The sequence below is a fragment of the Neofelis nebulosa genome, chromosome X, assembly GCF_028018385.1.
Source record: "Neofelis nebulosa isolate mNeoNeb1 chromosome X, mNeoNeb1.pri, whole genome shotgun sequence".
Taxonomy (NCBI): Eukaryota; Metazoa; Chordata; class Mammalia; order Carnivora; family Felidae; genus Neofelis; species Neofelis nebulosa.
Window position 1 is genome coordinate 48,273,775 of NC_080800.1, and position 24,255 is coordinate 48,298,029.

Here is a 24,255-nt window from a genome sequence, read left to right on the forward strand (position 1 = left end):
ACTGGTCTTGATGGGAGTGAATGATGTCACAGTTAGGATAGTTCATCTTTCTTACCAACATAGTGTTCCACATCCCTCACTGTGAATGATGGTGAAGGCAGCGTCATCCCCAATCCATCCTTCTTCAAGACTAGGATGGGCACACTGAAGCTATTCTCCTCCAAGAATTCCACAGTCAGCTGACTTCCAGTGGGCTTCAGAATCACTTCATCTGAGCTGTGGGCCACATGAGAGAAAGCCTGAGCCCCAGAGGCACTGACACTAAAGGCTTCACTTGATGCTGCCATTCACCCAAGGGGTGGGGGCTTCCTGAGCAGACCTTAATGTGGACTGTAAACTAATGGCATATATCTCATGTGCCAGGGAAGAAATGACTTATCCAAGGTAAGAAGCCAGGTCACTGACAGAGGTGGGGAGCTAACCCAAGGATATCTTGTTAATAGCATACTCTTCTCTGAATGGCAAAAGAAGAAGTCAGTCAATAACCTGCCCAGAAAGAAAAGATGTATCTGCAATTTTAGTTAATTTACTCTAACCCAGAGCAGGGTCACCCATTTAAAACACTGGCAAATAAAAAAGACCGATTTGCAAATGACATATCCAATAAAGGGTTAGTATCCAAAATATATAAAGAACTTACACACTCAACACACACACAAAAAAAATGCAAGTAATCCAATTTAAAAATGGGCAGAAGACATGAACAGACACTTCTCCAAAGAGGGCATACACACGGCCAATAGACACATGAAAAGATGTTCAACATCACTCATCACCAGGGAAATGCAAATCCAAACTACAATGAGATATCACCTCATACCCGTCAGAATGGCTGAAATCAAAAACACAAGAAACAACAAGTGTTGGTGAGGATGTGGGCAAACTGGAACCCTCATGTACTGTTGGCGGGAATGCAAACTGGTGCAGCCACTGTGAAAAACGGTATGGAGGTTCCTCAAAAAAATAAAAACAGAACTACCATATGATCTAGTAATCACACTACTGGGTACTTACCCAAAGAATATGAAAACACTAATTTGGAAGGATAATATGTACCCCTATTTTATTGCAGCATTATTTACAATAGTCAATTGTGGAAGCAACCTAAATGTCCATCAATAGATGAATGGATAAAGAAGATGTGTGTGTGTGTGTGTGTGTGTGTGTATACACACACACACACACACACACACACACACACATAATGGCATATATATACATTGGAATATTATTCAGCCATAAAAAAGAATGAAATCTTACCATTTGCAACATCGACAGAGCTATAGAGTATAATGCTAAGTAAAATAAGTTAGTCAGAAAAAGACAAATACCAGATGATTTTACTTATATGTGGAATTTAAGAAACCAAACAAAGGAAAAATAAATAGACAAATCAAAAAACAGATTCTTAATTACAGAGAATAAACATGGTTATCAGAGGGGAAGTAAATGGGGGGGATGGAGGAAATAGGTGAAGGGGGTTTAAGAGTACACTTATCTTGAAGACCACTGAGTAATGTATACAATTGGTCAATCACTATACTGTACACCTGAAACTAACAGAACACTGTATGTTAACTCTACTGGAATTAACATAAATAAAAAAGAAAAAATAAAAGACTGATTAAAAAAACAATTTTTACAACCAATTTCTCAACACATGTATGTAATTAACTAGAAAACAGGAGTTTTTATTTTTTTAAATCATGTTGGAGGAAGATGGACTATTTGACCAAGTTGTGTTGGAACAAGCAACTGGAAAAATATTAAGCTCAATGTCTATCTTTCTCTTTACATAATTCTAGATGGATCAACATTTAAATTGAAAAAAAAAATGAAGCCATCTGTATGTCTTCTTTGGAAAAATGTTCATGTCTTCTGTCCATTTCTTAACTGGATTATTTATTTTTGGGGTGTTGAGTTTGATAAGTTCTTTATAGATTTTGGATACTAATCCTTTATCAGATACATCATTTGCAAATATCTTCTCCCATTCCACAGGCTGCCTTTTAGTTTTGTTCATTTTTCCAAAGAAGACATATAGGTGGCTAATAGACACATGAAAAGATGGTCAACATAACGCATCATCAGGGAGATACAAATCAAAACCAAATGAGATACCACCTCACACCTGTCAGAATGGCTAAATAGAAACAGGAAACAACAGATGTTGGTGAGGATTTAGAGAAAGGGGAACCTTCTTACACTGTTGGGGGGGAATGCAAACTGGTGCAGCTACTCTGGAAAACAGTATGGAGATTCCTTAAAAAAATAAAAAATAGAACTACCCTATGACCCAGCAATTGCACTACTAGCTATTTACCCAAAATACACAAAAATATTGATTCGAAGGGGTATATGCACCCCGATGTTTATAGCAGCATTATCACCAATAGCCAAACTATGGAAAAAGCTCAAATGTCTATCGACTGATGAATTGATAAAGAGGATGTGGTGTATATATACAATGGTGTATATATACAATGAAATATTACTCGGCCATCAAAAAAAATGAAATCTTGGGGCGCCTAGGTGGCTCAGTCAGTTAAGCATCCTACTCTTGATTTTGGCTCAGGTCATGATCTCACAGATCACAAGACTGAGCACCACATTGGACTCTGTGTTGACAGTGCAGAGCCTGCTTGAGATTCTCTCTCTCTCTCTCTCTCTCTCTCTCTCTCTCCCTTCCTCCCTCCTTCTCTTCCTCCTCCTCCCCTGCTCACACGCATGAGTGATCTCTTTCTTTCTCAAAATTTATAAAATTAAAAAAAAAAAAGAATGAGGGGTACCTGGGTGGCTCAGTCGGTTCTCACAGTTCGTGGGTCCCAGCCCCGCATCAGGCTCTGTGCTGACCACTTACTCAGAGCCTGTAGCCTGCTTTGGATTCTGTGTCTCCTTCTCTCTCTGCCCCTCCCCCACTCATGCTTTATCTCACTGTTTCTCAAAAATAAATAAATGTAAAAACAAAAATTAAAAAAAAAAAGAATGAAATCTTGTCATTTGCAATGATGCGGATGAAGCTAGAGTGTATTATGCTAAGCAAAGTAGTCAGAGAAAGATAAATAACATATGATTCCATTTATATGTGGAATTTAAGAAACTAAACAGATGAACATATGGGAAGGAAGGGGGGAAAAAAGAGAGGGAAGCAATCCATAAGAGACCCTTAACTATAGAAAACAAACTGAGGGTTGAAGGAGAGAGGTGCATGTGGGATGTGGGTGGGGGGTGGGGTAAATGGGTGATGGATATTAAGGAGGGGCACTTGTGATGAGCACTGAGTGTTATATATAAGTGATAAATCACTAAATTTTACACCTGAAACCAATTTTACCATATATGTTAACTAACTAGAATTTAAATAAAAACTTGAAAAAATGAAGCCATATAGTAGAAAAAACATGGGAGAGACAAGGCCCACTAGTCATTAAAAATAGCAATAAATAAATTTAACTACATAAAAATTAAAATTTCCTACAAGGAAATATAGGGGTAAATATACCTTTTTGAATTCATGTTTTCATGTTCTTTGGGTAAATACCCAGTAGAATTACTGGATCATAAAAAATTTCTATCTTTAATTATCTGAGGAACCTCCATACTGTTTTCCACAGTGGCTACACGAGTTTGCATTCCCACCAACAGTGTACAAGGGTTCCTTTTTCTCTACATCCTCTGTAACACCTGTCATTTCTTGTCTTTCTTATTCTCACCATTCTGAGAGTTATAAGGCGATAATCTCATTACTTAATGTAGCCTTATTTACAATAGCTAATATACAGAAGCAACCCAAATGTCCCTGCATAGATGAATGGATACAAAAGATGTGGTATATATATATGATGGAATATTACTGAATGGATACAGAAGATGTGGTATATATATACAATGGAATATTTCTTGGCCATAAAAAGAATCAGATCTTGCCATCTGCAACAACATGGATGGTCCTAGAGAGTATAATACTAAGTGAAATAAGTCAGATATAAAAAGACAAATATCATATGATTTTACTCATATGTGGATCATGAGAACTAAGTAATGGATAGAATTGCTAATATTATATAGCTGAAACTAATATAATACTGTATGTTAATTATACTTCAACAAATAAATGCTTAAATAAAATTTTCTGTAAGAAAATCTATTATAAATCAGTAAAAAATGGGCAGTAACCCAATAGAAAAATTGTCAAATAAGCAGGAAATAAACAGAGAAATAAAGATGACTTACAAAGGCACAAAAATATGTGCCTTCTTCATAACTAAATGCAAGTGGAAATATGTCATATTTTATCTTATCGGAAAGGCAGAGTTTGATAATAAACAGTGTTGGTCAGGATATAGGGAAACAGCCATCCTCACACACTATCTAGTGGGAATAAGAAATGGTACAGTCACTTTGGAAACAAGTTGGCAACATTTATAAACATTTTTAAAGCACATAATCTTTAGTCTTACGACTTCACTTTTAGTTAGTAAATCTACACATATACTTAATCCACATATGCAAAAAAGTACAAAGACATTCACTGCATCATTTTTTTTCTAACAGCAAAATACTAGAATCAATTTAAGTGTACATCAATAGAGGATTGGTTAAATAAATAAATAAATATCCATACAATGGAATACTAAACATCCATGAAAAAGAATGAAAACCACCAGTACGTGCTGGTATGGACTGAGCTCCAAGATATATAATTTAGGTTTAAAAAAAAGCAAGATGGAGAACACTGAGTGTATTTATGCTTTTTTTTAGAAAAGTAGGATACACACACACACACACACACACACATTTATATAAGTAAACCTATTTCTGGAAGAATGTACAAGAAACTCGTTGACTAAAGAAGGGATCTGAGGGGTCTGGGACAGAAAGGAGACTCACTGCCTCTGAACAAACAAATCAAAAGATATTAAGGTGAAGAAACACATAATTCTAAGTAACATTTCAATTACAAGAAAGCTGAAAATGGTTGCATGAATTAAAAACCAAGCAAAAGTGAGTGCCTTATTCATTACTTTTTCTAATTCATTATTTTTGTGTAAGGAACTTCTTTTTAATAAGCTCATTTTAATATTTTTAAAAGGGAAAAATAAACCACCTGACTGGCTCAGTCAGTAGAGCATGTGACTCTTAATCTCAGGGTTCTGAGTTCAAGCTCCAAGTTGGGCACAGAGTTTAATTTTAAAATAAAAATTAAACAATTTTTAAAAACACATTAAAAGGGAGAAAACTTTTTTTATTTAAAAGAAATACATGCCCAAACATATTTTTTTTATTTTTAAAAAGAGTTTCCTCTTGTCTACAATGAAAGAATTAAACTTTTTGATCTTTAGACTCCTAGTTGAAGCATTCCTTGGGTGCATGCAAATATCCTCTAACAGGTGAAAACTGCCTCCCAATCTAATAAAAGTTTTTACAAGTGGACCTTAATGTACTCTGCATGTAGGATGAAACTCTAACAATGTTTCTTAGAAAAATGACTAAAACAGAAGATTCCTCCCAGAGGGAACATTCCTAAATGGGGGAGGCATCTAATGAGACAGCCAGTGGCAAAGTTGGGAAGAAACGAATCCTAGCCTCCCAGAGCCCTGGCATTCACCAGCCCTCACCTGTCAAAGGTCCTACTCCGGAGCTCTCTAATGAATGTCGGACTTCCGGTCTTCACTGGCTTCCCCTTGTGTGTATCATGCCCTTTCGAAGATACACGGCGTTTTTTCACTAAGCCAGAGAAAGACACAAGACTGAGTCATAATGGCCATGAGCTATGTAGGGTTCCAAGAGCAAAGGCCTCAGCAGATCCTGCTTCTCTTCCAGTCTAACAACCCCTTGGAGCACCTGAAGTCAACGAGGCCCTCACATACTCAGGAAAAGTTCCTGGTGAGGTTGGTGCTTCCTCTGGGAATTCCCTAGGAAGAGAGGGAGGTAAAGCTCTGCAATTCTGCCCTCTCACTGGGGCAGCTGCTAACCTGCTGGGCCTAAACAGGCTTTTGCTATTTCCCAAGCGCTCAGACAAAGGCAATCTTCCTTTCAAGCTTCCTTCATTTTGTCTCACCTCTGGACCACTTTCTCTTGAAAACTCCAAGATCTACTTACTAATGGAGGGCCCATGTAAAACTTCACAGTTGGGGCAGTGGTAGAGGTCAATGTCAGCAGCTTTCTCTTCTTCAACGCCAACACAACTAGAAAAGAGAAAAACAGCCAACGTTTATGGGAATTTTATTTTTCATAAGGTCTAGAACTGTGCTGTCCAGTATACATAGCTATTTACATTTGAATTAATTCAATAAAATTTTAAATGCTGTCCCTGCATCATCTAGCTACATTTCAAATGCTCAGTAGCCACACATGGCTAGAGGTTACTCTACTTGGCAGATTATCAAACACTTTCACCAATGCAAAAAGTTATATTGGACCACACTGGTCTACAACAATTATGACAGAGCTAAAAATGTACAGACAGCAAAGCTTCATTAAGACTCAGAATGGGGGGGGGGCACCTGGGTGGCTCAGTCGATTAAGCATCCAACATCAGCTCAGGTCATGATCTCACAGTTCGTGAGTCTGAGCTCCACATCGGGTTCTGTGTTGACAGCTCAGAGACTGGAGCCTGCTCCAGATTCTGTATCTCCTCTCTCTGCCCCTCTTCGGCTCACACTGTCTCCCTCTCAAAAATAAATAAACATTTAAAACATTTTAAAAAAAGACTTAGAATGGTAAAAGCTAGAAGAGATTCTAAAACAGTGCTGTCCAACAGAAATATAATGTGAGCCAGATATATAAGTTTAAATGTTCTAATAATCACATTAAAAAGGCAAAAAGAGGGGTGCCTGGGTGGCTCAGTCAGTTGAGTGTCCCGACTCTTAATTTCGGCTCAGGTCATGATCCCAGAGTCATGGGATGAAGCCCCATGTCGGGCTCCACACTGAAAATGGAGCCTGTTTACGATTCTATCTCTCTCCCTCCTTCTGCCCTTCTCCCCTGCTTGTGCACACTCACTCTCTCTAAAATAAAAAAAAGTAAAAAGAAACAGGTGAAATTAATTTTAAAATTTAATTTAACCAATATATCTAAAATATTCTGACTTCAACATATAATCAAAACTTTAAACTTTACTGAACTATTTTACTTGATTAAATGAAAAGGACTGAAAAGAGTATTTTATAATCAACAGTGGTTCTGAGTGAAGGATTACAGGTCATTTTCCTCTTATTTGTATTTTCTAATGCTCTACAATGAACATATGTTACTTATTTCATAATGTAATGTGTAAAAAAGTTTACTTAATTTTGAAAATTTGAGTTTAAGTTTATGTGAGCTGTTCATCTCACAAAAGTAAATCCTTCCTCACCAAAGTCATTAGCAGCCCTCCTAATAACTTCTGGCTAAGATCAAACTCCTAAAATCCTTGGTCAGCCACACACAGCAGGGAGCATAAAAATAGGGCAGAACTCCAACTTTTTCCTCCAAGATCATGCTCACAAACTGACTTCTTGGGATCAGGACCCCACCCCTGTCCCAACTGCTAACTGCTAATCCTGTGTCTGTAAATCTGCTGCATATCAATAAATTGGGGATATCACCATCAACTTGGTAGAGTTTTTCTAAGGGCTCAGATAATGTATTTAAAGTGCTTGGCACACACTCTGGAAAACAGTATGGAGGTTCCTCAAAAAATTAAAAACAGAGGGGCGGCTGGGTGGCTCAGTTGGTAAAGTGTCTGACTTGAGCTCAGGTCATGATCTCATGGCTCGTGAGTTCAGGTCCTCCGTCAGACTCTGTGCTAATAGCTCAGAGCCTGGAGCCTGCTTTGGATTCCGTGTCTCCTTCTCTCTCTGCCCTTCCCCCACTCATGCTCTTGTCTCTGTCTCTCAAAAATGAATAAACATTAAAAAAATTTTTTTAATTAAAAATAGAACTACCCTATGACCCAGTAATTGCACTACTAGGAATTTATCCAAAGGATACAAACATGCTGATAGAAAGGGTGCATGCACCCCAATGGCTATAGCCGCATTATCAACAATACCCAAACTATGGAAAGAGCCCAAATGTCCATCAACTGATGAATGGATTAAGAAGATGTGGTATATATATACAATGAACTACTACTCAATGATCAAAAAGAATAAAATCTTGCCACTAAGCGAAATAGCCAGAGAAAGACAGGTATCATATGATTTCACTCATATGTGGAATTTGAGAAGCTTAACAGGTGAACATAGGGGAAGGGAAGGAAAAATAATGAGGGAAGCAAACCATAAGAGACTCTTAAATACAGAGAACTGAGGGTTGATGGGGGTAGAGGGGTAGAGGGGATACAGAGGGGGGTAGAGGGGGTTAATGGGCATTAAGGAGGGCACTTGTTGGGATGAGCACATATTACACATATGTGATGAATCACTGGGTTTTACTCCTGAAGCCAAGACTACACTGTATCTTAACTAACTTGAGAATAAAAAATAATAAATAAATAAAATAATAAAGTGCTTAGCACAGTGAGCACAGAGAAGCACATCTCACCCTTCACCTGCCTAAACTTTCTTTAAATATATTCCCCAGACCTTGTAGCATTAACTCACTTTGTCAGACCACATGCTTTCTCTGTCTCACACCCATTAGCCTTGGACACTGCTCAAGAAGGAACCACTAGTCATCCCTCTCTCCTGAACTTTCATCCCATATAGCTATGTACTTTCTTCACCCCCAAACATCCACTGGTCATCAACATTCCTAACTTTTCTCTTGTATCCCCAAGCAACCCCATTTCTTGGTAAACCCATCTAATTCATAACCCCTTCAACAAACCCCTTCTTCACCTTCCTGGCTTAACTGACCACAGCTTCTCCTAGGAGAAGCCATCTTCTCTATACAAGTGCCACTCGGTGTGGTCCACAGACTAATGCTGATATGTGAACTGTTCACCACAGGTCTGTAATAAGTACAAAAAGTCAGCATGAGCATCCACAAACTTTTATGACAATTTGGCTGAGTAATTTTATCTCTGTTGAATCTAACAATAAGAAATTGGGGCTTATATTTTGTACAGCTTTTTTGGTTCATCCATTTTTCTAGTAATTCATTTTTTATTGTACCAAATGATTGGTCCATTATTGTTTGGAAATTTTAAAAAACAGACAAACCTGGTCCTTCGCCACAGAACATCTAAGAAGCACTGTGCTAGAACCCCAATCAGGCAGAAGTTATGCATTCTACCATACCCTTATGTAACTCAGGGCTGTGTTGGAAGCAGACATTCCCCTCACTCTCCAGTGAGAGATCATCTCTCCTCTACCCCGTGTATGATCTCTTACTCCTTTTTAAAAAAATGTTTGAGAGAGAGAGCATGAGCGAGTGGGGGAGGAGCAGAGGAGAGAGAGAATCCCAAGCAGGCTCCGCACTGTCAATGCAGAGCCTGATGAGGGGCTCAAACCCATGAACCACGAGATCATGACCTGAGCTGAAATCAAGAGTCAGATGCTTAACCAGCTGAGCCACCCAGGCGCCCCAGATCTCTTACTCCTTTGAGCTTCATATCATCTAGACATGCCTCTTTCCACTCCTCTTCACTGTCAGCTCCTCAGCTCCCCAACATACCCCTTTCACTCATTTAAGAACCTGTTCACAGATTCTTCTCCATCCCAAGTCCTGCCAACATCCCACATGATGCAGAGGCCCAACACACTGGCCTCTTCTTAGCTCTTTGACCTCCTTATCTTCAGAGGCTGGTGTCTCCACTTCCCTTTCAGCTATCAATTCTCATGGTCATCATCCAGCCCTTGTCAATACTTGCAATAGCTCCACATCTAGAATATGAAATTCATACAGCATACTTGTGACCACAAATATAATCATCCAACTCTTATTCATTACGCCTGTTCTTTGCTCTCAAAATCCCTTGAGCCTACTTTTCACCTCTTCATCTATTCTTAACTTCACCCTTCTTCCCTATCTAGCTTAGATTCCAGCATTCCTCCCTTCAGTCATTCTCCAACAGATATCCTCAACTCCCTTGCCCCACTGCCTTTCCATCACTCCCACGTGCACATTCCAACCCTGGCTCAATCCAACTATGTAACACTGGACCATTGGACATGGCTGGAGAAAAATCACCACTGGATCAGCACCACAATAAATTCACACTGTCCAAAATATCTGAGTCACAGCATAGCCAACACAATATCAAATGAAAAGAACAAAGTTGGAAGACTGATGCTACCTGATTTCAGGACTCACTATAAAGCTACAGTAATCAAGACAGTGTGGTATAGATGAAAGATAGACAAACAGATCAATAAAACAGAATAGAGAACCCAGAAGTAGACCTACATAAATATGGTCAACTAATCTTTGACAAAGAGCAAAGGTAGTACAATGGGGCAAAAAGATAGTCTTTTCAACAAATGGTACTGAAACTGGACATCCACATGCAAATGAATGAATCTTGACACAGAACTTGTACACTTCACAAAAACGGAACTCAAAATGGATCACAGACCTAAATGTAAAATGCAAAAGTACAACACTCCTAGAACATAGGATAAAAATCTAAATGAGCAATAATTATTTTTAGATGTAATACCAAAGGCATGATCCATGAAAAAAAGAATTGATAAAACAGACTTCATTAAAATTAAAAATATGATCTTTGAAAGATACTGTCAAGAGAAAAACAAGACAAGCCAAAGACTGGGAGTAAACAACTGCATAAATACATATTTGATAAAGGATGCTATCTAAAATATACAAAGAACTCTTAAAAATTAGCAATAAAACAAACCTGATTTAAAAATGGGCAAAAGATCTCTACAGAAACCTCACTGAAGAACATATGTAGATGGAAAATAAGCATATAAAAAGGTGCTCCACATCATATGTTAGGAAAATTAAAATTAAAACAACTATGAGATACCACTATACATCATCTATCAGAATAGCCAAAATTCAGAACACTGACAACACTAAATGCTAATGAGGAGGTAGAGCAAAAGGAACTCTCATTCACTGCTGGTGGGAATGCAAAATGGTACAGCCATTTTGGAAGACAGTTTCGCAATTTCTTAAAAAACTGAACATACTCTTAACATACAATCCATCAATCATGCTCCTTGGCATTTACTCAAAGGAACTGAACAAAAACCTACACATGGATGTTTATAGCATCTTTTTTCATAAATGCCAAAATTTGGAAGCAATTATGATGTCCTTCAATAGGTGAATGGATAAACTGTGGAATATCCAAACAATGAAATGTTTATTCAGCACTAAAAAGAAAGGAGCTATCAAGCCAGGAAAAGGCATGGAGGAAACCTGAACACATACTATGAAGTGAAAGAAGCCAATCTGAAAAGGCTATACATTATAGATTCCAACTATATGACATTATGGGAAGGGCAAAACCATGGGGACAGTAAAAACTGATTGCCAGAGGTTATCGGGGAGAGAGAGATGAATAGGTAGAGCACAGAGAATTTTTTTGAGGCAGTGAAACTATTCTGCATGATACTAAAATGCTATAACGGTGAATGCATGTCATTATACATTTGTCCAAACCCATAGAATGTACAACACCAACAGTAAACACTGTTGTAAACTATGGACTTTGGGTGATAATCATGTGTCAGTGTAGGTTTGTCAATGGTAATGTACCACTCTGGTGAGGAATGCTGATAATGGGAGAGGCTACACATGTGGGGGCAGGAGGAATATGGGAAATATCTGTAACTTCCTCTCAATTTGACTGTGAACTTTAAACTACTCTAAAAAATAAAGTCTATTGAAAAAATATCTGGGTCATGTTTCCTCAGAATCCTCCTATATTTCCCTGCTCAATTCTCTCTCCCATCATTCACAGTGGTTATATAAAATCCATGGTCCCATTACCTCCCTCCTCTTTCAGAAAATGACCCTGCCTACTTCTTAGACAAGATGAAGTAATCAGATGGGAACTATCTCAACTTTCCACACCAAATCTACCTCCTTCTGTACCCATCCTTTCCTCTGGTTACAATGAAAGAAATATCCTTCAATCTTTCCAAAGTTGGCTTTTCCACCCAGGTTCCCATCTTTTTTTAATCTTCTCAATCAATTATCCCTTCTTTCTTCAGTATCTTCAACCTCTTCCTCCCTCCCTTCCTTCCCCTTCACAATAGCATTTAAACAATTAAAAAAGATAAGACCCTGTCTCCTGTCTGCCCCTCTGCCACTTCACAGCCAAATATCTTCTTTGTATGCAGGTTGATACTGACTTATTTGAATAGTTATCAGTTAGTAATGGCACAAAACTCAAAAGGTACAAAACTGTATACACTAAAAAGTCTACCTACTTCTTGCCACCTGGTATTATCCAGAGATGTTCTATCAGAGCCAAACTTGTAAGAGGAATTTTCTAGAGTTGTTATGTACACTTTCTCACCCTGCTTCAGTCTGATTTTAGTCTCCACCTTCTTTAAAACAGAGTTCATCAATGTTCTGACTTCCTTATTGATACATGCAATAAGTACTCCTCTCCTTTATCTCACTTGATCTCTTAGCAGTATTAGCACACAGTGCTGACCCTGTGCTCTCTCCCCACTTGACAAGTTCTCTATCCTTGACTTCTATAACACCCCATTTGCCTGATGCCCATTTCTTCAGTTAACATTATTGAGGGGAGCCTGGGTGGCTCAGTCGGTTAAACGTCTAACTTCAGCTCAGGTCATGATCTCGCAGTTTGTGAGTTCAAGCCCTGCCTCGGGCTCTGTGCTGATAGCTCAGAGCCTGAAGCCTGCTTCAGATTGTCTCCCTCTTCCTCTGCCCCTCCCCCACTCATACTCTGTCTCTCTCAAAATAAATACACATTAAAATTTTTTTAAAACCCATTACTGAGCATCTTCCAGGCCCTGGTCCAACTGCTAGGGAGGTAAGGACATAGAGCAAAGCATACAGAAATCCCTGCCCTCCTGGAGCTGATACCATTGTAGTGGCAGAAGCAAACAAGAAACAAAATAAATCCGGGGTGCCTGGGTGGCTCAGTCGGTTAAGCATCCCACTTCGGCTCAGGTCATGATCTCATGGTTTGTGGGTTCGAGCCCCACGTCGGGCTCTGTGCTGACAGCTCAGAGCCTGGAGCCTGCTTCAGATTCTGTGTCTCTCCATTGCTCGGCCCCTCCCCTGCTCACGCTTTGTGTCTCTCTGTCTCTCAATAATAAATAAACGTCAAAAAAAATTTTTTAAGAAACAAAATAAATCCATGTAATCAGTGAGATACATTGTATAATAGTGAGAAGAACCAAGCAGACAAAGCAGGAAGGGGAATATATGTGCATGTGTACACACACACATACACACACACACACAAGTGGGGTAAGGGGATAGCAATGGTATTGAAATTTTAGGTAAGGAAGCCAATAGGTACTGAAATCTTACATACGAACTCACTGACAAAATGACTTTTGAATAAGGACCTGAAGGGAGTAAGGAAGCAAGCCATATGGATATGAGGGAAGAGCATCCCAAGTAGAGAGAATAGCAAGTACAAAAGCTCTGTGGTAGTAGTGTGCCCAGATTACTGAAGCAACAGAGGAGGACAGTATTCTGGAATAGAGAGGGTAAGGGGGACAGTAATAGGTCAGAAAGGTAATGGGCTCACATAGTAGGGTCTCATAGGCCATCGTAAAGGATGTTGGCTTTTCCTGAGTGAAGAACTGGGTGAAATCCATAGGAGAATTGTAAGCAGGGATGTGATGTGATCTTAATTATGTCTCTGGCTGCTCCTTCTGTTTCCCAATGCACCTTTTGTCCTGTCCACTCCTTAAATGTTGATGCTTCCTAGGCCTTCTTCTCTCCTCACTTTCCCTTGTCGATCTCACTCCCAGAGCTCAATGTGCCCCTTATGCACCTATGACGACAAGCTAGATCTCTCTGCTGAGTTCCAGACCCCTCCCTAGAAATGCTTCCTGGTACTTCTGGATAGACTCTTTACATGTTTCAAATTTCACATGTCCAAATTCAATTTCTCCCTCGGCCTGCCCCCCCCCAACATACTCCCTCTCTTGGCAAGTGGCACCATAACCTCAGACTGCCTGAGTTTATATCCTAGCTGTAACTGCCACTTATTAGTATGGGAACTTGAGCATGTTACCTCTGTGCCTCAGTTTCCTCATCCCTAAGGTGGGGATAAAAATTGTATATACATCACAAAGTTGTTATCAAAAATAAATGAGTTAATCCATAGAAGGTGTTTACAACACTGCTTCATACATAGAAAGTGCTCTGTATCATTCAAGCTATCATGTCCTAGCAATTCTATCTCTTTGATTAGCTATCAATTGTGCCCTTCTGTCATCCTTATTGCCCCTGCCCTAATCCAGGCCCCTGTTATCTCCAGCTAGGATTACTGTCCTGCCCTCCAACTGGGCTCCTGGCCTCTACTCGGTCTTCACCCAACTGGCCCTCCACACTACAGCCAAAGGGACCACTTTTAAAAACACCAATTTGAGGGGCACCTGGGGTGGCTCAGTAGGTTAAGCATCTGACTCTTGATTTCAGCTCAGGTCATGATCTCACAGTTCATGAGTTCAAGCCCACTGACAGTGCAGAGCCTGCTTGGGATTCTCTCTCCCTTTCTCTCTGCCCCTCCCCCTGCTTGTGCGTGCGTGTGTATGTGTGTGAGCACACGCATGTGTGCTCTCTCTCAAAATAAATAAATAAACAAATAAATAATCTTTTTAAAAACCCACCCATTTGATCTTGTCAACCCTTGCTCAAAACCCCTCACAGCGTTCCTATTTTTCTTATGTTTAAAGTATAAACTTACCATGGTCTACAAGCCTTGCCTCTCTGGCCTCAACTCTGGCTTCTCACGAGCAGCGTCAGCTACATAACTTATAAGGCCTGGTGCAAATGAAAATCAGGAGCCTCTTGTTCATAACACAGAGGAAAAAAATCTATTTTCCTTTCTTCCACAGTCTCTAAACTTGTTATAGGCCTTTTTATTTGTTATTTATTGTCATGCTCCCTGGGCATGAGGATACTCAAAGGGGAAGTACAGGCCACACCCTGTGACTCAGTGCACAGGATGAATGCACTCAACGCTGACTCTCTTGCACCTGCATCCAGACCTGGTGCCCCAGGCAGCCAACTAAGAATCTGTTCAGGGAGTAGGGAGGCAGTAGGAGGTAGGACCACATGTGAGCTAAAGCTCTAAGTCCCTAAGAAACAATCCATTGTCCCACTGGATTTCACATGCAAAACATAAATTTCACATACAAACAGGTAAAATTATTAAGAATTTCAAAACAACCACAAAACATTAAACCTCAAGCATGGTGTCCCCTTCCAAATATGAGGCTCTGTGTGACTGGTCACACACCCATAACGTCAGCCCTGCTCTGAAAAGCCAGCTGGGTCTGACTTTGCCTCAGGTCATGATATCATGGCTTGTGAGTTCGAGCCTGGAGCCATGTCAGGCTCTGTGCTGCCAGCTCAGAGCCTGGAACCTGCTTTTGATTCTGTGTCTCCCTCTCTCTCTGCCCCTCCCCCCTCTCAAAAATAAACAAACATGAAAAAAAAAATTGAAAAGCCAGCTGGACTCTCAGTGCCATGCTCTTTCAGTTCTATGGGTCTCATCACACATGGCTCCCTGTGCCTAAAACATTCCTGCTCTTCCTCTTCCCTGCTGCCATGGCACTCCCCCCGACACACTATCCCTATTTTGGCACTCGTCACGTGGACTTACAACTGCTCATTCACTTGCTACCTGCCCCACTACATTTGACAGCATCAATCTCATTCACCAGAAGTCCTCACCTTATCCATCTTCCAGTCTTGTTTTATTCATTCTTCAACTCAATTCAACAAACATTCATTGGGCTAGATAATTCCTCACATCAGGAAGACAGATGGATGAAAATCAGACTTGTGGCTGCACTGTCTCAATAATTATCACTGAGACCAAGGGTCCTAGATGCTAATTTGCTTCCTTAGTGAAGAGGCAAATTATCACAGCACCAGGTCTCAAGATTAAGATGAATTATCCCCAACGTGTACCACAGAGCCTGGTACATGGTAGACACTCAACCAATATTTGTCAATAAAGTAAATGCATAAACTTAATAAATATTGATTGAGAACAGCCACTGCCCTCATGGAGTAGACATTCTAGAGGGAGAGATGGACAAGTGGTGCCAGAGGTTTCATAAGTGGTAAAAAGTAAATAGATCAGGTTAAGGGGATGAGGAGAAAACAACCAAATTTGAAGCCTGCATAAAAGGAACTGAGGAGAAAACTGAGCTATGAGTTATATGTATATTATCACATTTATTCTCCACAACTAAGCAGGGCATTCTGTATAGTATTCACAGGCAATATAGCACAGAGGTAAAAGTACAGCTTTGGGAGCCAAACTGCCTGGGTTTGAATCACCTCTGCCACTTACTGCATGTGTGAACTTAGAGAAGAAAGCAACCTGACTAGGGACAATAGGACCTGAAGTAGTGGGTGTCAACAGAGACTAAGAGACCTGGACTTCCACTCCTACCTGTCAGTAACTAAGGGGTACCCTCTTCCCCTGCCACTAAAATTGCAGTGTCTAAAGAGGCCTGCAAAAACAGAAGATGTAATAATACCCGAATCTCCTAACATCATACCCAAAATATCCAGGATATAATGAAAATAATCACTTATTATATCAAGAACAAGGAAAATCACAACTTGAATGAGCAAAGGAAATCAATAATCACAACACTGAGATGACACAGATGTTGGAATTACCTGACAAGGATTTTTAAAGGAGTAATCATAAAAAATGCTTCAAGGAACAATTACAAACATGCCTGAAACAAATGAATAGATAGAAAACGTCAGCAAAAAATAAAGAACTTCCGCAAAGTAGAAGATACAGAAAAGAATCAATGGCACTTTTAGAACAGAACGCTACGATAAGTTTAATGAAAATTCATTGCATGGGCTCAACAGCAAAATGGAGACAAGAGGAAAAAAACAGTAAACCTGAAGACAGAATAGAAATTATCCAATTTTGAACAGAAAGAAAATAGACTGAACTATGAACAACTCTACACCAATAAATTGGACAATCTACAAGAAATGGATAAATTCTTAGAAATATACAATCTACCAAGACTGAATTGGGAAAAAAAAGAAAGTCTGAACAAATTACTAGTAAGGAGACTGAATCAGCAATAACAAAATTCCCAGTTAAGAAAAGCCCAGGACTAGAGGGCTTCACTAGTGAGTTTTACCCAAATATTTAAAGAAGAATTTCAATTCTTCTCAAACTCTCCAAAAATATCAAAGAAGAGGGAAGACTCTCAAACTCATTTTATGAGGCCAGCATTATCCTGATACCAAAACCAGACAAAGACACTAAAAGATACTACAAGAAAAGAAAACTACAGGCTAATATCCCTAATGAATATAGATGTAAAAATCTCAATAAAACACTAGCAAAATGAATTCAGCAATATATTAAAATAAGCATTTACCATGATCAAGTGGGATTTATCCTTAGGATGCAAGAACGTTTCAGTATAAGCAAATCAATAAAGGTGATACATCACATTAATAGAATGGAAGAAAAAAACCATGTGATCATCTCAAAAAGTACAGAAAAAGTATCTGATAAAATTCAACATTTGTTCATGATAAAAACTCTCAAAAAATGGGTTATAGAAGAAAACGTGACTTAACATAATAAAGGCCATATATGTCAAGCCCACAGTTGACATCATATTCAATGGTGAAAGGTTTAAAACTTTTCCTCTAAGATCGAGAACAAGACAAGGGTGCCCATTGTCACCATTCCTATTCAACACAGTACTAGAAATCCCAGCCAGGGCAATCAGGCAAGAAAAAGAAATAAAAGGCATCAAAATTACAAAGGAAGATGTAAAGTTGTCTGCAGATGACATGATATAGAAAATTATAAAGACTCCACCAAGAAACTCAGATCTAATTAATCAATTAGGTAAAGTTGCAGGATACAAAATTAATATACAAAAATCAGTAGCATTTCTACATACTAAAACAAATTATCCAAAAAAGAAACAAAAAAAATCAGCCCACTTACAATAGCATCAAAAACTATGGAAATAAAAACATACAATACAATACATATAATAGCATCAAAAAAACATACAATAGCATCAAAAAAATTACAATAGCATCAAAAACTAGGAATAAAAATAACCAAGAAGGTGAAAGATCTCTACACTGAGAACTATATCAATGAAAGAAACTGAAGACACAAATAAATGGAAAGATAACCTGTGTTCATAGACTGGAAAAATATCATTAAAAAAGTCCATACAAGGAATCCTTGTACACTGCTGGTGGGATTTTAAATTGGTACAGCCATTGTGGAAAAAAAATGGAGGTTCTTCAAAAATTTAAATGAACTACTATATGATGTAACAATTCCACTTCTAGGTAAATATCAAAGGAAAACAAAATCACTATGTTGCAGAAATATCTGCACCCCCATGTTCAGTGCATCATGATTTACAATAACCAAGTCATGGAACAAACCTAAGTGTCTACCAAAAGATGAATGGACAAAGAAAATGTCACACACACACACACACTGGAACACTATTTCATTAAGCCATTAAAAAAAGGAAATCCTACCATTTGCAACAACATGGTCAAACCCTGAGGGCATTACATTATATAAGTCAGTCAGAAAAAGATAACATATGATCTTTTATGTGGAATCTAAACAAAACAAAATAAACCACAAACTCATAGTAAAAGAGATAAGACTTGTGGTTACCAGAAGTGGGGGGGACTGGGGATGGGTGAATTGGAGAAAGTTGTCAAAAGGTACAAACTTCCAGTTATAAGATAACTAAGTACTAGGGATATAATGTACAATATGATGACTATAGTTAACACTGCTGTATTGTAAATCTTATTAAAGTTGCTTAGAGAGTAAATCCTAAAAGTTCTCATCACAAGGGAAAAAAACCTCTTTCCTTTCTTCTGGGAGGTATTTATATGAAGTGATGGATATTAACTAAACTTACCGTGGTAATCATTTCACAATATATATAAGTCAAGTAATTATACTCTACACCTTAAAATCATATAGTACTGTATGTCAATTATATCTCAATAAAATTGAAAGAAAAATAGATTAAAAAATTATGAACAGAGCTTAAACAACCTATAAGACCAAAACCAAAGACAGGGGTGCCAGAGTGGTTCAGTCAGTTACATGTCCTGACTTCAGCTCAGGTCATGTTCTTGTGGTCTGGTAGTTTGAGCCCCGTGTCAGGCTCTGTGCTGACAGCTCAGAGCCTGGAGCCTGCTTCAGATTCTGTGTCTCCCACTCTCTCTGCCCCTCCCCCACTCATGCTGTTTTTCTCTCTCTCCAAAATGAATGTTTTAAAAATTTTTTAAATAAAAAAAGACAAAACAAAAGACAATCTGAAATATTTCTACACTGAAAAACAGCATAATCAAATTCCTGAACACAAAAGACAAAGGAAAAATCTTTAAAGCAGTGATAAAGAAATGACACATTACCTAAAGGAGAACACCAATTCAAATGACCAAGGATCTCTCATCAGAAACAATGGAGGCCACAGGGGAAGTAGCACAATAGTTTTCAAGTGCTGAAGGAAAAGAACTAAAAACCCAGGATCTAATATCAAATGAAAAGACCTTCAGGAATCCAAGAGAAATCAAGACATTCTCATATGAAGGAAAACTAAGAGTATTTGTTGCCAGTAGAACTATCCTAGAAAAATGGCTACATGAAGCTCTCTAAAAAGAAAGGAAATGGGGCACCTGGGTGGCTCAGTTGGTTAAACCTCCAACTTAGGCTCAGTTCATGATCTCATGGTTTGGGAGTTCCAGCCCCATTTCAGGCTCTGTGCTGACAGCTCAGAACCTGAGCCTGCTTCAGATTCTGTGTCTCCCTCTCTCTGCCCCTTCCCTGCTCTCTCACTCTCTCTCTCTCTCTCAAAAATAAACATCAAAAAAGTAAAATAAAAATTTAAAAAGAAAGGAAATGATAAAAAGAATCTTTGGGAAGATCAGGAAGACAGAACAAGGGAAGGAGTAAATACCTGGGTAACTACAATATGTTTTCCTTCTCCTCTTGAGTTTTCTAAATCATGTTTGACAGTTGAAACAAAAATTATAACACTGTCTGATGTATTTCTCAATGTATATAGACAAAATAATTTAAGATAATTATGTTATAAACAGGGTAGCATAAAGGAATTTAAAGGGAAGTAAGGTTTCTTCTACTCTTCACTCAAACTGGTAAAATGTCAATACTGGTTGATGGTAATAAGTTATGTAAGTATTATGTTAATACTTAGAGCAAGCATTAAAAAAGCTATACAAAGCTATATATATCTATATTCAAAAACACAATGTATAAGCCAAAGTGGAATTCTAGAAAAGGTATAAGTAACCCACAGGGGGATAGGATAAAGAAAACAAAGAACAGAGGAAACAAACAGAAAATAAAACAAACAAAAATGACAGACTTAATTAAGCCCTAAGCTATCAATAACTACATTAAGCAGAAATGGTCTAAATATACCAAAAGGGGATAAATATAATACCGAACTATATGCTGTCTACAAGAAACTCACCTTATATACAATGATAGAAGCTGAAAGTAAAGGGATGAAAAAGGATATACCATGCAAACTTTAATCCAAAGAAAGTGGAGTGGCTACATTGATATAACATAAAGTAGACTTGCATGCAAAAAAATTATCAGAGACAGAGAAGCACATCACATAATGATAAAAGGTCAATCCATTGAGATGTAGTAATCCTAAATGCATATGCATCAAACAACAAAGCTGCAAAATGTGAAGCAATAAATGATAGAACTGAAAGGAAACAGACAAATCAACACTTGTAGCTGGACACTTCAATACGTCCTTCTCAACAACTGACTGAACTAGTTAGAAAATCAGCCAAGGACAGAGAAGAATTCAGGAAACACCATCAACCAACAGGAGTAAAGCAACATTTATAAAAAAAAAAAAATAACTCAACCCAACAATAGGATTATTTTCATGTGACCATGGAACATTTACCAAGACAGACCATATCCTTGGCCATAAAACAAACCTCAATATATTTAAAGAAATTGCAATCATACAGAGTATATTCTCTGATCACTATGGAACCAATAAGAAATCAGTAGCTGAATGGTAACAGGAAAATCTACAAACACTTGGAAACTAAACAACACACTGCTATGCAATTCTTAGGTCAAACATGAAGTCTCTGAGGAAATTAAAAATTACACTGAACTACATGAAAAGGAAAACATACCAAAATTTGTGGGACATAGCTAAATTGATAACACTAAATGCTTACATTAGAAAACAGGTAAAGACTTAAATCAATAACCTAAGCTCCCACCTCAAGAAATTAGGTAAGAAAATAAACCCAAAACAGGAGGAAGGAAATAATAAAGGCAGAAATCCAGATTGAAAACAGAAAGACAATAGAGAAAGTCAATGAAACAAAAAGCTTGTTCTTTGAAAAGATCGATAAAACTGACAAACGTCTATCAAGTTTGAGAAATAAAGAGAATTTTTCAGTATCAGGAATGAAATATCACCACAGAGCCAGCCTACAGATATCAAAAGGGTAATAATATTTTGAACAATTCTACACACTTAAATTTGACAACCTAGATGAAATGTATCAATTCTTTGGAAAGCATAAACTACCACAATACATCTGGTATTAGAGAACTTTCATTGTCCTAAAACTATTAAATAAATTTAATCCATAATTTTAAAACCAAAAAAAGATCAAATAAAGATAATTAAGCAAAGTATTTAGCATAGTGACAGGCACATTAGCTAGTACTCAATAAACAAAGGCCATTATCATTTTATTTAAATCATTACAACCACTCCTGGGGAAACTGAGGCTTCACAGAGTTGAAATCCTTTGCTAAAGAGTCAGAATTCGAACCCAGTTCTGAAGCCAGTGCCATTTCCTCTAGAGTTTCGAGTCCACACCTCAGCCACGCCCCCCCTTGGAGATGTGCCAACCAGCACTTCCTTTATAGATAGGAAAACTGCAAAGTGGTGAGGTTTTGCCAAAGCCCCAGAAGTCAATGCTCACAAACTAATTCTTCACCAGTGTACAACAATTATTCTCAAAAATTAGGGTACATCAGAATCTTTCGTTTTGTTAAATAGAGATTGCTGGGTCCCAGCCCAAGAATTCACATTTTTTAAAAATTCCCAGTTAATGAACCATACTTTGAGAACAAAATGTTAGCATACCCATCCCCGAAACCAGAAGCTGTCACACTCCACAGATAGGGAAGGAATTGAGACAGAATAATGCTCTAAATCAGTGGTTCTGAGGGTGGCCCCCCACTCACCTACTAAATCAGAAACCCTGCAAGTGGGGCCTACCTATCTTGTCTTTTAATAGGTCTTTCAAGTGATTCTGATGCATGCTAAAGTTTGAGAACCATTGTTCTACAAATCAAAGTGATTTGCAAAAACCCAGCCCTTCACAGGAGAAAAAAAGTTAACACCAACTTTTTTCCACTTTTGAGAACTTGGACTCTGGAACCAGATAATTCTAAGTTCAAATCCAGACTTAGAAAGTAATTCCATGAATTCTAGATTCTCAGCAGCAAAATGGAATAGTCATCTTCCAGGAAGTAACTTGGCATTATTAATCCCTAACTGGACTTGAAGCAGTCTAGCCTATGGAAATCATCAGAGATGTGAACAGATTTATATCACCTATAAGGCATCTGTGGGCTTAAATGTTGTGAGCAACCATGAAAAGTCCACAATATTTAATTTTCGATTGTGCTTAAGTACAATCTTATATGGAGCACTGTGAGCTTGGTGTGTGTGCATGTGCACACAATGCATGGGTTAAGCAAGAGCAGCCCACCAGGACCTGATTCTTAGATGACTTCCTTGTTTTCTGCTAGCCCATAGAGAGAGGAATGAGAAGAGATAAAAACGTGGTCTCTTTCATAGAAAAAAAAAATAAGGCAATTAACCTGTGTCAGGGTCTTCGCAGAAACCCATGATTCACCACAGAAATGTAATTAAGGAGGAGCCTATCCCATAAACCCATTTCTACATTTGTAAATTTGCAATTCATAATGGCCTCAGTGGTGTTCTTTCTAAATGTCAACAAGAACACTGTGCAACAATGTTCACCATGTTTCTCTTTTTGTTTTGACCAGCAACTTGTATCAAAATGAAAAACATTTCCAGAACTCCCAAAGTTTCCCTCCTAACATATTATAAAAAAGTAGAAATGATGTTAAGTATCCAACCACAGAAGAAATGACCAAGTAATTGATGACACATAGATATATGGTGGGATATCAGAAATGAGATTTACATGAATATTTGACAACCTGGTAAAATACTCACAGTAGAATGTTAAATAGCAATAAAAGTCAGGCTACAAATGGTATTTATAATACAATCCCATGTTATAAAAATATAGGTTTATATCCTAAGTCAAAAGACAGGAGATAATGCAACAAAATATTTAATAGGGGATTATGCTGGACAGCAGATTCATAGATGATTTTGATTTCCTTATTATTTTTGTCTTTTCTACAATGAGCATGTCTCACACATATAATCAGGAAAAAACTTAAAACATTATTTAAAAAAGAAATACCTAACTTTTAATTGGGTGTGGATTGAAATAATTTATGCAAAGTCCCTGTCATGGGGCCTGGCATATAGTAAGCACTCAGAAAGCATTTGTTCCGGTTTTCTGTTCCTAGACTATGGAGTTAGAGTCTCTATATTGTGGGCAGTTCACTTTCCAGGTTTGAATCTACACACTTCTCACATAATCCAAAGCAAAGGCCACAGGCAATAGCTTATTTTAAGAAGGCCCATTCATTCATTCATTCATTAATTCAAAAATTCACTCAGTATATCTATTACATGTTCAGCACTAAACTAGGTTCTGGGGATACCAAAAATGAAAAGATGACATCTCTGCCCTCAAATAACTCTGGCTAATGAGTGACACAGGTTTATTAATAACTATGATATGATGGAATAATTACTTTCAATAAGGATGTACACAAAGTACAATGGGAACCAGGAGGAAGGAGGCCTTTTACAGAGGAGGTATGCCATGACCTATAAAAGGGAGGGCATTAGTAGGAATTGCATGCACAAAGAAAAAGAGGGATAAAAGAGTATAAAATTTTCCCAGAACTATAAGTAGTTCAGTCTTGCTGGGACATAAAGAAAGAAC

The 24,255-nt window shown here is 38.1% G+C and overlaps 1 protein-coding gene across 3 annotated transcripts in view; it reads right to left on the bottom strand.

Moving 5' to 3' along the window:
* The window catches only part of PHF8 (PHD finger protein 8), a 94,293-nt gene that overhangs the window by 67,422 nt on the left and 2,616 nt on the right, over nt 1–24,255 (bottom strand). For all 3 annotated transcript variants that reach the window (XM_058714382.1, XM_058714383.1, XM_058714381.1), the window contains exons 3-5: nt 6,103–6,188; nt 5,619–5,727; nt 56–216 (exon numbers count right to left, since the gene is read on the bottom strand). In XM_058714382.1, coding sequence (XP_058570365.1) covers nt 56–216; nt 5,619–5,727; nt 6,103–6,188 — 356 coding nt within the window. The remainder of the gene's footprint in view (nt 1–55; nt 217–5,618; nt 5,728–6,102; nt 6,189–24,255) is intronic.